The sequence below is a fragment of the Equus quagga genome, chromosome 1, assembly GCF_021613505.1.
Source record: "Equus quagga isolate Etosha38 chromosome 1, UCLA_HA_Equagga_1.0, whole genome shotgun sequence".
NCBI classification, from domain to species: Eukaryota; Metazoa; Chordata; class Mammalia; order Perissodactyla; family Equidae; genus Equus; species Equus quagga.
This window is the reverse complement of record NC_060267.1, coordinates 28,978,841-28,994,321: the sequence shown is the minus strand read 5'-3', so window position 1 is coordinate 28,994,321 and position 15,481 is coordinate 28,978,841. Positions and strand designations below refer to the sequence as shown.

The window sequence follows — 15,481 nt, the reverse complement described above, 5'->3', positions numbered from 1 at the left end:
AAATGTTGAAGGTTTAACTCTCAGTCCTTCAGAGGCTCTGCCTTCATGAGACGTGGCATTTTGATGGGGAGGATGTTTGGAGGAGACAGGGTAGAAAAGGTGATGATTCTCCTGCCACAGTTGGCAGATACATGACGGAGACCATTTGGAGCTGCAGTGGCCTCTAGTAACCATGACTTCCGGGAGAGGTGACTCTTCTTATGTGCCTTATTGAATGGGAGAGAAATGGCTCAAGTTCTAGCATCCATCCTCGGAGCATAACCATGTTTGGAAAGAAAAAAACATGAGAACCACTGCAGTAGATCACAGCCACCTCACGCATGAACCTCTGGAAGACAGAGTGCTGTCAGGTCTCTGAAATCCCTGCTGTAGGAGACTGTCATCTGTTTATTCTGTAAAGCCCCCTAGCATGGTGAAAATTGGGATATTCCAGAAGGTCACTGATCATAGGGTTAAGTACCAATCACGGCTCTGATGGCTCTGATACCCTAGAATCTGTGGAGAGTCAGAGAGCCCTTCTGTTCCTTTGCACCAATAGCATTGGCTCTAGCTGCTCAGGTGAATTCATCCTGCATATTTGTATTTATTAACTGCATAAGAGCTTAAACTTTAAAAAAAAAAAAAAAAAAGAGCTTAAACTTTAGTCTTTCAAAAGAGAATAAATCATTTTAGCAGAAATCTGTGCCCAGGGAGTCAGGGAACTGGTGAAATTACAGTTATGGATGATGTGGCAGGCTGGGAAAGTTTGAAGAAAGAGCTGGCTAGTTCTTTGATTTCTCAAAGAAAATTTATATTGAACCTGGCATTGTTTAGGGAGCTGCCAGGGGACTTCTCTGAGGATTAGAAGGAGGCATTTCAAGCATGAGTTAAAATGGTGGAGGTCTTAGCTTTGAATGTCACGGTTTTCCTACCTTGTCATGGTGGGATTTGGGGTCCAGCCATCAAACCCAAGAGAAGAATGGATGATGCTGTGCTTAGAGGCTCCTGACCCAAGTCCTCACTCAGTGGTTGACTCACTGAGTGATTGGCCCTGGCCACAGGGAGGACTCATCAATAGTTCTTATCATCACAGAAGTCTTCATTGCAGAAGAATGAAGGTGCTGCTGGGTCTGAAATATCAGCGTACTTCCAAATCTGCAAACCCAAGGGGTGTGTCTGGACAGCAGAAAAGAGATTATCAAGGTTCCTTGGATTGCCTAAATGCCCTCCATTAGCAAGTTGGGCTGTTTTTTCTTCAGGATGGGGCTGACTTATGAGGAATTTTCTTAAGTACAGGCAGTCGTCACTTTGTACAGTTCTAATATGCAGTATTGGATACATTCCCATTAGGACTGAAAACACGGTCATTTTTTCTTAAATTTCTTTTTCCCCAAATCTGCTGGCTCTGGTTATATTTATGATTATATGGTGAATTGAAGATCTGAATTAAATGATTCCTTTTCATCTAGTCTATAATGACTCTCGCAAGAATGGAAACAAACACTGAAGGTCCCAGAAAGTTAGAGCGTCAGAGGGATTACATGGAACCCCAGATTGGGTATATATTTGGAGATATTTAAAGAAAATTCACTTCTGAAGCCAACTGGGAAAAAAGGGTTCTGCTTTTTTTGCTCAACAAGTCAACCTCAAGACTGACCACTTACATGCTGCTTCCTCTTCCATATTCAAAAGAATATAAAGTGTTCAGTTTTATGTAGTTTTTATTCAGTGGTTTTCTATTGCTAAATGGATATAAAAATATAGTAATAAGTCAATTAAACAAAACAGTAAAAAATCTGCCATGTCTGAGAAAGTGAAACAAAAAAGCATTAAAGACTCGTCAAGTTTCTTTGCATATAAAAGGCTAAAAGCAGCTCATAACTATGCTCCAGGCTAATAGAGCTGGTTTTGTGGAGGCAGGGCACAGCAGTAGGGACAATTCTTTTTTGAAGGGCAAGATTGAAGCCCCTCCACCAAAGCTCTTGGTCTAAGGATCCCCAGGTGAACAATAAGCAGTCTTCCATTTGACAGGCACACATTCCAGCAGCATTCCTGGCACATCGTGGTGCTCAATAATAGATTTGCTGGAAAGATGGATGGTGTCACAGGAGCAAAGCTCCTGCCAGAGTCATGCATGTGTGATGCCTGTGGGACCGAAGCATGTGACATTCAGGCTGGAGCTCAAACTTAGCCCTAGCTACCAAACACATGCAGACAAACAGAACCTCTTTGACACTCTTCAAAATCCCTCAATTTGGAGATTTTACTGAGTCCAGAGTCTAAAGGGGATTTTTCTAATGTAGTATATGACAAGCAGCCAGCTATGTAAGCTATTATTACCAAACCAGGTTTTTGCCTGTCGCACAGTAAGCCAATCACCAAATGATGAGGTTGCAGCAGAGAAAGGGTTTTAATCTCAAGGCAGCCAAGCAAGGAGGCAGGAGAATCAATCTCAGATCTGCCTCCCCAAAAATGGGGTCTCTGGGTTATTTATGGGATAGGGGGTAAGGTGGTCTGAAGTGTGGGGATAGATGAAAGGAGCTAAGGACAAGTGAGGTAATTGATGATTTGTGAAAGCATGGTCCAGCTTCATGGCTCTTCATAAGACATGTCCACAAAATGGCAGTGTTCCCATGATTTGAGGGTGGAGTTTTTAACTCCCTGACATCAAAGGGTCATTTATCAGTCATCCGCACAGGCCCAGTTGATGAATTGGTGGTCTCAACCAGCCTGAACTGGACAAGGAGTCGACTCTCAGTTCCTGAAAGACTTGAGCACCCCACTTATTGCCAAGGTGACCCAAGCACTAGAGATGTTATCTGTAGGGCAGGCTTTAGTAATGCATTATCTAACTACTTTTTCAAACAGACAACTGAGCATAGTTAAAGCAAGTTGGCCCCTGGTTTCACTGCACGGGACATGAAATAATGAAAATAGGTGACTTGACTATAGTCAAGGAAATTTTTTCCCAACAGAAAATTATTAAATACTGGGGTCCATTAATCTGTGAAACTTCCTTCCTACAGGCATTTAAAATTTTTGTTTTGCTTTATAATGGGTTAGGTATGGTATTGCCTGAAGCCTCCTAGCAAAATAAAATTAAATTGTTTACCAAAGGAAATGTTAAATAGCTCCCTAATGACTTACAAAGCTATTTTAGGTTCTCAAGGATAATCGAAAGAAACCCTTTCTAAGGTGGGCCTTTAAAATCCTCATGTGTTTTCATAAAGGTGAATTGGAACACTAGTTATATATCCAGTATAATGCTAGATCTACAGAGTTACCTGATGTATACAATTAGATGATGGTTGTTAAACTTACTGTCAGGGCAGTGTATTAATGAAAGCTAAACTTAACTCTCCCCATCAAAAATTATGTGTACCAAAGTAAATGAATGGTCTAAAACTCTGTATAAGAATTTATTTGTTCAGGGGGCCGGCCCTGTGGCCAAGTGGTTAAGTTCGCGCGTTCTGCTTTCGTGGCCCAGGGTTTCAGTGGTTTGGATCCTGGGCGCAGACATGGCACCACTCGTCAGGCCACGCTGAGGTGGCATCCCATATACCACAACTAGAAGGATCCACAACTAAATAATACACAACTGTGTACTGGGGGATTTTGAGGAGAAAAAGCAAGAAAAAAAAAAAAAAGATTGGCAACAGTTGTTAGCTCAGATGCCAATCTTTAAAAAAAAAAAAATTTATTTGTTCACTTGCCAGAGATTGTTTAATTTTGATTGTAACTCCTTCCTGGAAATCTCTGAATTTTCCAGAAAGTTACACCAACATTAAAAGCATAGTTTTATTTACCAGATGTAACTCATTACTGTTCTCCGCATTCACTTTAATTTTGTTTTGTTGTAGTTCTGAGCAAGACAAAGAAGAATGGATCAAGGTAAAGCTGATTTCTATTTTCATTTTTGTTTTTTGGCAACTGTATGTGTACACAGACGTGCCCATATTGTTGTATTGTGCACAATATTGTAGTCATCAGAACAAGGTCATTTAGTTTTTAAGGTGGTTCGCATCAAAGTTATTTGTTTAATAAAGTATTTGCATTAATTTGCATGCAATGCTTTAATGTGTGCTTTAACTTTCATTTATATTTTAGGCCCTTCAAGAGACTATTGATGCTTTCCATCAGAGACATGAAACCTTCAGAAATGCAATTGCAAAGGATAATGACATTCACTCAGAGGTTTCTGTAAGTTGAGTTAAATTCTTCACTCCTTTCTCTTTGCAATTGCAGAAGAGCTGTCTGGTCATTTTGTCATCCAGGCTTTTTCCTTTGCAATGCTAGAACTGGCTATTTAGGCAGAATCTCATTCCTTCTTAGATAAATACAATAGTGTATGCCTTTTGAACTGCTTAAACGTCTTTGAACCTTTTATTTCTTTTCCTGGGTCTTGAGTTTCAGAACGTGGTATGAACAATGTTGTCAAAGTGTTTTGGTTTTTTTTTAAATAAGTAAATAAAAGGAAATAGTTTTTTTCCTATTAAAATTGAATCTCTCTTTCCTTTTTTTAGACTGCTGAACTAGGGAAAAGAGCCCCACGATGGATCCGAGATAATGAAGTAACAATGTGTATGAAATGCAAAGAGTCTTTCAATGCACTGACAAGGAGAAGGCATCACTGTCGGGCATGTGGACATGTAAGTGAGAGTTCTTTGTCATTAAGCTTGCTAGTAACTATATGAGTGTTGTAAAATCATCAACTTGGGAAATACCAAAAAAATCATTCAATAAATCACTTAACTGATAAACTTATTTTAGTGACAACTATGTGCAGAACACTGTGCTGGGTTATAGAGAAAAATGGCAAGCAAAATGACCCTTGGCTTCACATAGCTTACATTCTAACGGAGAAAATAGACCAAAGTCAAGTAAATAGACAAATAAGCATTTCGAATTACTATAAATGCAAGAAGGAAGCACTCAAGAAATAAAAATGGAGAATAATGGTAACAGAGGAGGATTTGGAGCCAATTTTAATTAGAAAAATGAAGACTTCTCTGTAAACTGATTTCTAAAAGGTGAGAATGAGCTAACCATACGAAGGGAGGCAGGAAGAGCATTCAAGCAGTAAGAAAGTGTATGTCAAAAGCCCAGATATCGGAAAGAGCTTGGTCTATTCTTGAGACTGCCAAAAGGTCATGTGGCTGGAGCATAATGAGTAAGGAGAATTGTGGTGTAAGAAATAGGAAGAGAGAGAAATAACCAAAGGAGTTGATGTCTTTGAGAAAACAGGTAGAACCTATAGCATAAGTGGAAGTTCAGGCTTTTGAGGGGTGAGGGAAACTTCCTCTATTGTATGAGAAAGAAAAAGGGAAAAGATGGATGCAAATGTGGGTGTGCTTTCGATTTGGTGGTGGGAAACGAGGGAATTTACGTCTGATGATATCTATATTTTCATTAAAGTATGAGGCCAAGTCATCAGCTGAAAACGAAGGGAGAAGGAAGAAGGGTGGGGAGATTCAAGAAAGAGGGCTAAGTATGAAGTAGTTGTCTCTGGGCAGGGAGAAGGGAGCCTAGCAGAGAAACACAGATGGGCTCTGGGTGCCATTAGAGGTTCATGATTATACATTTAAGGACACACTGGTCCATTTAATGGCTGTGATTTTTCTCTAACAAAATTCAGCAACTCAAGCCAGAGAAGGCAGATGACAGGCTTTCAGTGATTGAGTTGTTTGACGTGGAAAGAGTGAGGAGGAGCAAAGCATGAGATGAAGCTGGAGAGAGGTAGCCGCAGGTTTTAGAGAGCCTTGTAAACCAAGTCGAAGATTACACTCTTTCTTGTAAAAAGCAACAAGTAAACAGAAGAGTAGGCCTTTGACGTCATGATTGAATATATATTAATATACTTATGTGCAACAATTCTTATTGATAGTTCTTTTATTCTCACTTACGTTCCTAAGTTTTGACTCAATAAGACAGTTTTATAATCAAAGTTAAATTGATAGCAAACATCTCTTTTTCCTCAGAGTAAGACTTTTTAAAATTTATCATTGAGGTTGCTTGAAACTTTCAGGTGTTGACATACATGCATCAGTAAACAAACAAAAATATGTTTGTGGGTTATCAAAATACTATATGATTAGAAAATAAAATGAGATACTAGTTGATATGAATTTGCGGATCAGAAATGTCTAATTTCTAAATCCTAGAGTAATTTCATTGTAATTAAGAGAAAACAACAAACAAGCTTTTTATCATGAATTTTACGTGCTGTGAATCTAAACCAAAAGATTTACTAATATTTCTTAAATGTAGTTTGTCCACTATAAATTGGGGGAAAAGATGCTTCTGGTAGCAAGAAGATAATTTGTTTTTATTGAGGTCGTAACAGTTTATAATGCTGTGAAATTTGAGTTGTACATTATTGTTTGTCTCTCACCATATATATGTGCCCTTTACCCCTTATTCTCTCCCCCGACACCCCCTCCCCTCTAGTAACCACTAATCTGTTCTCTTTGTCCATGTGTTTGTTTATCTTCCACATATGAGTAAAACATATGATGTTTGTCTTTCTCTGTGTGACTTATTTTGCTTAACATAATAATCTCAGGGTCCATCCATGTTGTTGCAGATGGGACGGTTTTGCCTTTTTTATGACTGAGTAGTATTCCATTGTGTATATATACCACATCTTCTTTATCTCTTCTTCAGTTGATGGGCACTTGGGTTGCTTCCACATCTTGGCTATTGTAAATAATGCTCCAGTGAACATAGGGATGCATAAGTCTCTTTGAATTGTTGATTTCAAGTGCTTTGGCTAAATATCCAGTAGTGGGATAGCTGGGTCATACAGTTCTATTTTTAATTTTTTGAGAAATCTCCATACTGTTTTCCATAGTGGCTGCATCAGTTTGCATTCCCACCAGCAGTGTATGAGAGTTCCTTTTTCTCCACATCCTCTCCTACATTGTTTATTTTTTGTAAGAAGATAATTTTTTAAACTGGAAAGATTTTTTTTAACAGTTATCATCTAATAATTAGAAAAAAATACCCTTCGCTAGGCAATAACATGCATTTGCATTATAGTCATTCATTAATCGGCATTCTGTAAATGTTTACCTGGTGAGCAAAGCATACCAGGACAGTCTCTCAGAGGGCTTACAGCCGAGTGAGGGCAACAAACATTAATCAAATAATGACAGAGGTACATGATTAAATTCTAATCAGTGCATGAAACAAAGCACAGGGAACTTTAGTAACACAGTGACAAAAGACATGCTCTCATCTGGAAGTTGGTGGAGGGTTCCTAGAGGAAGTGAGATTTGAGTCAACGTCTGAAGGATGAACAAGAGTTAACTCACTGTAGCAGAGATGAAAGGGGGAGGCAGCACAGCACTTTAGGGGCTGGATGAAGCCAGTGTCACCGAGGATACACAGAGTGAGAGGGGCAGAGGATTCAGGACTTTGTAGGCCATGGTTAAGAATCTGTTCTTTATCCAAGAGCCAAGGGAAGACTTTGAAGGATTTTAAATAGAGGAGAAACATATCAGATTAACATTTTTAAGAGAGAATCTGGTGCTGTTTGGAAAATAGCTTGGAGGGATATAAGAGTAGAAGCTGAAGGCCAGTAAGAATGCTACAAGGACCAGTCATGATGTTATAATAGCCCAAACTAGGACATCAATAGCTTGGGCTCAGATGATCAGGAAGATATAGAAAAATGGACAGATTGAGAAAATATCTAGGAGGTAAAATTAGCAGCACTTTGTCATGTGGTGACTCTTTGGGGTGAGGTAGAGAGAGGTGTCAGGATGATTCCTGGGTTTCTGACTTGCCGTGACTGGTTAGATGGCTGTGCTATTTCCTGTCATAGGGAGCACTGTGAGAGGGGGAGCACTGCGAGAGGGGGAGCACTGTGAGAGGTAGGCTAAGGAGAGCGCTGAGGGCAGGGAAGATCATGAGTTCACTTTGGGAGAATATTGATGAAACATCCAGAACATGAAGAACAAAAGTCCAGACCAAGCCTTTGAAGATCTCCTAGCTTTAGAGGCCAGGAAGAGAGGATGAGCAAGCGGAACCCATCACAAACAGCATTGTAATACCCTGATAAAAACTCGAATGTTCCTGCGGATATTCTTAGTCTAATAAAAATTTGCCCTTTATATTAAACTCTTTCTCACTTATTACTACTATAACTGATTATTGCTTAAATCTTATTATTCTTTAAATATGGTTATTCACTCTCATTATCTTTTTAAATTTAAGGTGGTTTGTTGGAAGTGTTCTGATTACAAAGCTCAACTTGAGTATGATGGTGGTAAATTGAGCAAAGTTTGTAAAGACTGTTATCAAATAATAAGTGGATTCACAGACAGTGAAGAAAAGAAAAGAAAAGGAATTTTAGAGGTATGAAATATTAAATGTTGGGTATCTTTTAGATTTTTGTAAGAGGAACATAGCATTGTCTTGTAATGCTGAAGAATACAAATAACATATTTTGTTATTTCTCTTAGTATATAACAATTTGGAGAATGATGAGCAAGATTCATATTTTTGTTCTATATTGCTGAATTTTGGGGTTATACTCAGTTATGTAAAGGAAGAGGGGTAGTGCTATGTTAAATCAACATGCATTTAAGAGTGAGATATATTGATTTTGTGGAGGTAGCTGTAGTCAAATATTAGAATATTAATTGTCATCTCTTCTAATGCCCAAATTATTTCAGTATTTTTATTTATTTATTTATTTTCATGAGGAAGATTGGCCCTGTGCTAACATCTGTTGCCAATCTTCCTCTCTTTTTTTTTGTTTTGTTTTTTGTGAGGAAGATTGGCCCTGTGCTAACATCTGTTGCCAGTCTTCCTGTGTTTTATGTGGGGTGCCACTTCAGCATGACTTGACAAGGGGTGCTGAGTCCTCATCCAGGATCTGAACCTGTGAATCCTGGGCTCCCGAAGCAGAGTGCATGAACTTAACTACTGTGCTACCAGGCTGACCCTGCCAATCTTCCTCTTTTTGCTTGAGGAAGACTGACCCTGAGCTAACATCTGTGCCAATCTTCCTCTATTTTGTGTGTGGGATGCCACGACAGCATGGCTTGATAAGAGGTATGTAGGTCTGTGCCCAGGATCCGAACCCGCAAACCCTGGGCCGCCGAAGTGGAGCATGTGAACTTAACCATTATGCCACTTGGCTGGCCCCTACAGGGTATTTTTTTTGATAGAAAAGCTTTTCTCTCCGTTTCATTATATTGGCTTTGAAACCACTGCATGAAATTATTAAAATTTAGATTAAAGTACTTATTACCTGAAAAACTCTTCTAACTTACTGCATTAAAAGCATCGTTTAATAGCCAGTGACAGTAATCTGATAACTGCATTAAAATATTATTGAAATGTCTCACAAGTGACTTGACTCATGTTTTTAAATAAATTCAGACCCCCAAATCTGAGAATTATAATGCAGCTTGTATCTGCAATGAGTTTTATACCAAAAGATACTAACAACATAAGGAATAAATTATATTAAGGCATTTGTGGCAGAAAGTTCAAGATAGTCTGGAAAGTCTATGAAGAATAGGCTCATGATCAAAATTCCATGTATCTAAAGTCATAGACATACTTGGTTTATTAAGAATTTCTATGGTCTATTAAGAATCAGTGAGTATTCATTGAGCATCTATGCCGTATAAGCATAAAAAGTCATTTCTGTTAACTGAAAAAGGATCATAAACTTCAAGGTCCATAAAACTATATAGAGCCATATAAACTATACTTGAGGTTAAGAAGTATAGGCCCACAAGCTACAGGTATAACTCTGAATTCTTTTAGGGTACACATGTTGCTTGTACAGCAGACCAAAGTAGGGCTTTCTCGGGCAGGGAGGGTAGAAAGACACACTTTAGTGGCTCCCAGGAACATAGCCTCAAGACTTAACAGCAACAGATGAGACTGGCCGAGTAGAATGAGTCAGCTTGTTTTAAGGGGTGAGTTTCAGGCTATGTCTATGAAATTAAAATCTGTAAGTAGTTTTCTAGAAAAACCTATACTTGGGGAAGAAATTAATCAATTACTCGGTTAAAACATTTAATCAAATAACTATATAGTGTTAGTCCATAAATAGAATATAAGTATGTATGTGTGCACATGCACAAACATACATAATGCATATTTGAAACTTGCTTTGTGCCAACTAATTCATTATGTACTCTAGACCAAGGGTCAACAAACTTTTTCTGTAAAGGGCCAGAGGGAAACTATTTTAGTCTTTGCAGGCCAAGAGGCAAAACTGAGAGTGTTACTTCTATAACAAGAGAAAACAAATTTCCACAAATTTTTCTTGACAAAATTCAAACTGTAATAATAATTTTGTATAAATTTTTGTAATATGGTAATAAGAATGGAATTATTTGAGGGGAAGAGAGAGAGCATTTCACTTAATTGGAGTCCAAAGTTCGTGTTCTCTATCATCAAATCGATTTTAAATGTTCGTCTGTAAAAACTCTTATCTCAGGTTCCAGGACAAAGATTGCTGGTCAGTATTTGCCTCTTTGCTATTGCGTTTTTACATGGTTGAAGTTAGTATAGCTTGGTGGTTACAAGTTCAAATGCCGGCACGGCAATTCCCAAATGCGTGATCTTGAGAAAGCTCTTTCATGTCTGAACCTTATAGATAATGAAAGGCGTAACTTCTCAGTGTTGGTGTGAGGATTAGATGAAATAATACATGTAGCAAGCTAGGAAACGTGCCTATATACTCAGCAGTCACAAAATGTTTAACTTTATTTAAATTCGAGGTCTGGCAATGCAAGGAGTTAAAATTGACTTAAATGTTTTCCTATGCTAGTAATTGGTCTGGACAAATGTTTAAATCATAATTGCAGATGAACCATTTTTGGGACAGTCCCAGGAGACATTTTATAGAAACACATTATACTTTATGAATGTGCCCTTAAGTTGAATTATTTCTCTCTCTGGTTCATTTTGTGTTCAATTTCTGTCTCTCTCACTCTCACTTTCTATTCATTAAATTTTTCTAGATTGAATCAGCAGAAGTATCTGGAAACAGCGTGGTGTGCAGCTTTCTTCAGTATATGGAGAAGTCCAAGCCTTGGCAGAAAGCTTGGTGTGTGATCCCCAAACAAGACCCTCTCGTGCTGTACATGTACGGTGCCCCCCAGGTATCTAAACCGCGTCCGTCTGCAGGGATTCTGAACTCTGAACCCTCCCACCGCTCCTCTGTGGAAGCGGAGAGCTCAGGCAGTGGCCCTGTGTTTCATTACAATTGAAAAATAATGAGTGACTAAAATTCAAGTGTATTTACTTGAATGGTTGAGTCCTTTGGTGGCCAATCATTTCTTTACCCTGTGAATCGTTTGTCCCCTTCTCTCATTCCTGTTCAGCGGGTTTGAGAAAAGGTGAGTCGAATGAGGAAAGGGCATGAGGAGAAGGGAATGAAGCAGAGGGAGAAGCAAGAAGGAGGAGACTTTATAATAATAGCAAATACAGTAGTTTCCCCTTATTCGCAGTTTTGCCTTCTGCAGTTTTAGTTACCCATGGTCCGAAAATATTAAGTGGAAAATTCCAGAAATAAACAATTCATGAGTGTTAAATTGCACACTGTGCTGAGTAGCATGATGAAATCTCACACCGTCCCACCTGGGATGTGAATCATCCCTTCGTCCAGCATCTCCACACTGTATACACTACCTACTCGCCCGTTAGTCATTTAGTAGCTGTCCTGGGTATCAGATTGACTGTCATGGCATCACAGTGCTTGTGTCGAAGTAACCCTTATTTTACTTAATAATGGCCCCAAAGCACAAGAGCAGTGTTGCTGGCAATTCACATATGCCATAGAGAAGCTGTGAAGTTCTTCCTTTCAGTGAAAAAGTGAATTTCTCGACTTAATAAGGAAAGAAAAAATATTGTATACTGAGGTTGCTAAGATCTAGGATAACTTTTATTACAGTATGTTGTTATAATTGTTCTATTTTATTATTATGGTTATTCATCTCTTACTGTGCCTAATTTATAAATTAAGCTCTATCATAGGTTTGTATATACAGGATAAAACATAGTATATATAGGTTTTGGTACTGTATGAGGTTTTAGGCATCATTGGGGGGGTCTTAGAACATACCCCTCATGGATAATGGGGGACTTACTGTAATAGTAAGCCTTTTTTGCCTCAGTAGAGGGATACCTGAAAAAGAAAGGAATTTGAGAGGAAGGGGAATTTAAATCAACCTTGGATGAACTCTATCCAGTAACAATTTTTGAGTACCATGTTTGCATGGATCTGAGATAAATCTAGGAGAACAGACAAGCAGCTTTGCCGTCTGCCCAGAGCAGCACCAGGCACTGTGGATTGTGTTGTGCTTAAAAAACAAACAACACTTAAACCCATTGTACGTTCACCTGGAAATGTACAAAATCTTAAATGTCCCTGTTGTATTTTAGCCTATATCTACATTAAGGGCTAGGAAAAGTTTTTTATTTTCAGATATAGACTAAAAATGCCAAGGTATACATTTTATTCTATTTCACTGTTTTTCCTATAACGTTTTCCTGTCTGTAAATGAATTGATACATGAGTAAATGAAACACCAAATGAAACTGTGCTTGGTCATGAAATCATCATTAACATTCGCTGGTTTTGTACACTGAGATGACTATGCTTTTCTTTCCATTTTCGCATTGAATGGGCTCCCTCACAGAGAGGAGGTGTAGGGTCAATGATTCCTGGCTGATTTAGGTGTCAGCTCTCATTTATTAATTCATTCAGCCAGTATTATCAGTGGCCTCATGTACAGGCAGTGTGCTAATGCTGGAGCACCATCTCTGTCCATGGAGAGCTCACAGTGCCAGTCTGTGTGGAACGGTCATGGGAAAAGAAGTTTAGTAGAAGCTGAATCATGCAGGGTCACGCCTAGTAAGCTAGTACATATCACACTCTTCTGTACCATGTTTCTTCCCTAGGATGTCAGAGCTCAGGCCACCATTCCACTCCTGGGTTATGTTGTGGATGATATGCCACGGAGTGCAGACCTGCCACACAGTTTCAAACTGACCCAGTCCAAGTCTGTGCACAGCTTTGCCGCAGACAGTGAGGAACTGAAACAGAAATGGCTGAAAATCATCCGTTTAGCTGTCACAGGTGAGACACCAGATGGTCCTAATGAGCATCCAGCCGCCTTGGACGATCATCCTGATCCTAAGAGAAAATCAGAGTGCTGAACTCCAGGGCCGACCACGGCATGGCGGGGGCTCCAGATTTACAGCTCAAGACATTCCCAGCTCTCCTTGTTCATCTCTTAGCACTTTATGTTGAAAAATATAGGCTCATAAATGCATCTCTTGGGGGACTATTTTCATATGTTTATGTGCTCTTGGTGAAATTAATGTGCAGAGCCATTCTACCGATAAAAGTTTGAAATAATGTGAAAAATGGAGCATTTTTAATGAGATATTCCTTGAACATGTGCTTTTGTCTTGAAGAAAATGGTATCAGTTGAGTCTATCACCATCAGGTTAGAATAGGCCACTTTCATTTAAGAAACCCTTTAATGTCTTCTCTTTCACATGTAGGACTTGTAACAGTTTGAAAGATATACCTCTCTGTTGCCAAATTAGATCCATGGTAAAAAAAAAAATACAGGGACAGTTTAGACTATAATATTAACTTATTTAATTTAGGTTATAAAGCTCAACTGCATAAATAACATATGTTCTTTTAAAACAAAAGAAAAAGGACAAATTGTTGGTGTTCAAATTTCCAACTTATTAAGAAAAGATAATACTTGTTTTTGTAGAAATACTCCTAAGAATGAAATATCCTAAGTATATAGCAATTATGTGTATATAGTATTAAATATAAATATAAAAATATATATACTATACATGCTTTTCTCTTCGGCTTTAGGTTCATACTTGTCTCTAATTTATTTTTTAAATATAAAGCATGTTTCATCTTGGAATTGAGCAGTGTTCTAAACTTAAGAAATGTTTTTGATGATTTCTGTTTAACTGATTGACATCTAAGGTTATTGATATTTTTATAATAAAAAGTAATTTATGTGGCATGGGATATATTAGTGAATTCCAACAGTATTTTTAAAGTACTATTCTTTTGTTCTGTGCCTATTTAAAACAGTGCCTCTCTTTGAAGGTGCTAATGATACCTATTTAAATATAAGATGAGGGTTTAATTAATGCTTCAGTCTTGATTATTCTGAGATAAAGTGCATCTTGGTCACTGGGATGGTCAGGTCATACAGGTTATTTTACCTTTTACAATCTTAGTTGTTGCAGCAGTTAATATCAGCATGTACAAAAACTTTCACCAAAACCTAAACCGTACAAGATACCTGACCTTACACAGAACTGGGACATATGGAAACTACATTTATTGTAATGTTTCTCTTTTCTATAAGACTGTTAAGCGGGGTTAAATGAGGACTATGTATAATTAACACTTAAGATAACTGTGTGGGCCTATTCCTTTGTCAGATATGAAACAAAATTCACATGTGATAATCCATGTTTGAGGGAGGTAGATAGATATTAAAGGAAGTTTATGCTCAACCCTTTAAACCACCTCACTAAAGTGAAGGAGGGACACAATATTGAAAAGCAATATTTTAATGGCAGAATTTGGGAAGGAACAAGATGATTGAAGAGAGTATAAGCATTTTTTTTTCTTTTATCCTCTGGTGAATTTTTTTTCCTGCTTTTTCTCCCCATGTCCCCCCAGTACATAGTTGTATATTTCAGTTGTGGGTCCTTCTATTTGTGGCATATGGGATGCCGCCTCAGCATAGCCTGACGAGTGGTGCCATGTCCGCGCCCGGGATCTGAACCGGCAAAACCTTGGGCCACCAAAGCAGAGTGCACGAACTTAACCACTCGGCTTCCAGGCCGGCCCCTCTCCGGTGAATTTTAATAGATAGAATATGATTCCTTGTCATGGAGGCTGCTCTTCATTATATAGTAAATTAGATCTCTTTTTTTTTTTCCCGTTTACCCTGTCGTGCTCCAAACATTATCACTTTTTAACGCATCAGTATGCTAGAAATCCACAAGAATGACCCCACTATCCTTGGCCTTTGGGGATTACATTTTAAATGTAGAATGGATTCACTCAGAATTTGAGATTGCCACACATTTATTCAGGCCCTGTTGTTTTAAGAAATATTTGAAATATCCCCTTTTTTGCCCCAACCCCAAAGGAGCAGATAGATTAATTATGGCTGACATAATTAGGTTGCCTTCCTCCGTAAAAGGAGAGCCAGCCATGATCCATTAACATTAAACCAAATACTTGTATTTGGAACCAAAAAGAGATAAATGTAGTTTCTTAGGCCCTATTATATCAGGGACAGACTAAAAAAATTTTACATTGCTTCTCTTTTCTAGTTGTGTGTGTGTACACAACATGTGTGTTAGGGTAATTGTTGAGAAGTTTAAACCATAGCTCTAGATGATGCTTTGACTTTCTTAATCTTAAGAGAAGCAATAAAAATGTAGAATGATTATCATGGGAAGATGA

General features: G+C 38.3%; 1 protein-coding gene across 8 annotated transcripts in view; it reads left to right on the top strand.

Moving 5' to 3' along the window:
• FGD4 (FYVE, RhoGEF and PH domain containing 4) overlaps positions 1-14,736 on the top strand; it is a 193,457-nt gene extending 178,721 nt beyond the window's left edge. For all 8 annotated transcript variants that reach the window (XM_046668791.1, XM_046668815.1, XM_046668809.1 and 5 more), the window contains 6 exons: positions 3,840-3,870; positions 4,087-4,179; positions 4,503-4,628; positions 8,197-8,337; positions 10,971-11,111; positions 12,913-14,736. In XM_046668791.1, coding sequence (XP_046524747.1) covers positions 3,840-3,870; positions 4,087-4,179; positions 4,503-4,628; positions 8,197-8,337; positions 10,971-11,111; positions 12,913-13,170 — 790 coding nt within the window. In that variant the 3' untranslated portion in view covers positions 13,171-14,736. The remainder of the gene's footprint in view (positions 1-3,839; positions 3,871-4,086; positions 4,180-4,502; positions 4,629-8,196; positions 8,338-10,970; positions 11,112-12,912) is intronic.
• Positions 14,737-15,481: the final 745 nt, after the last annotated feature.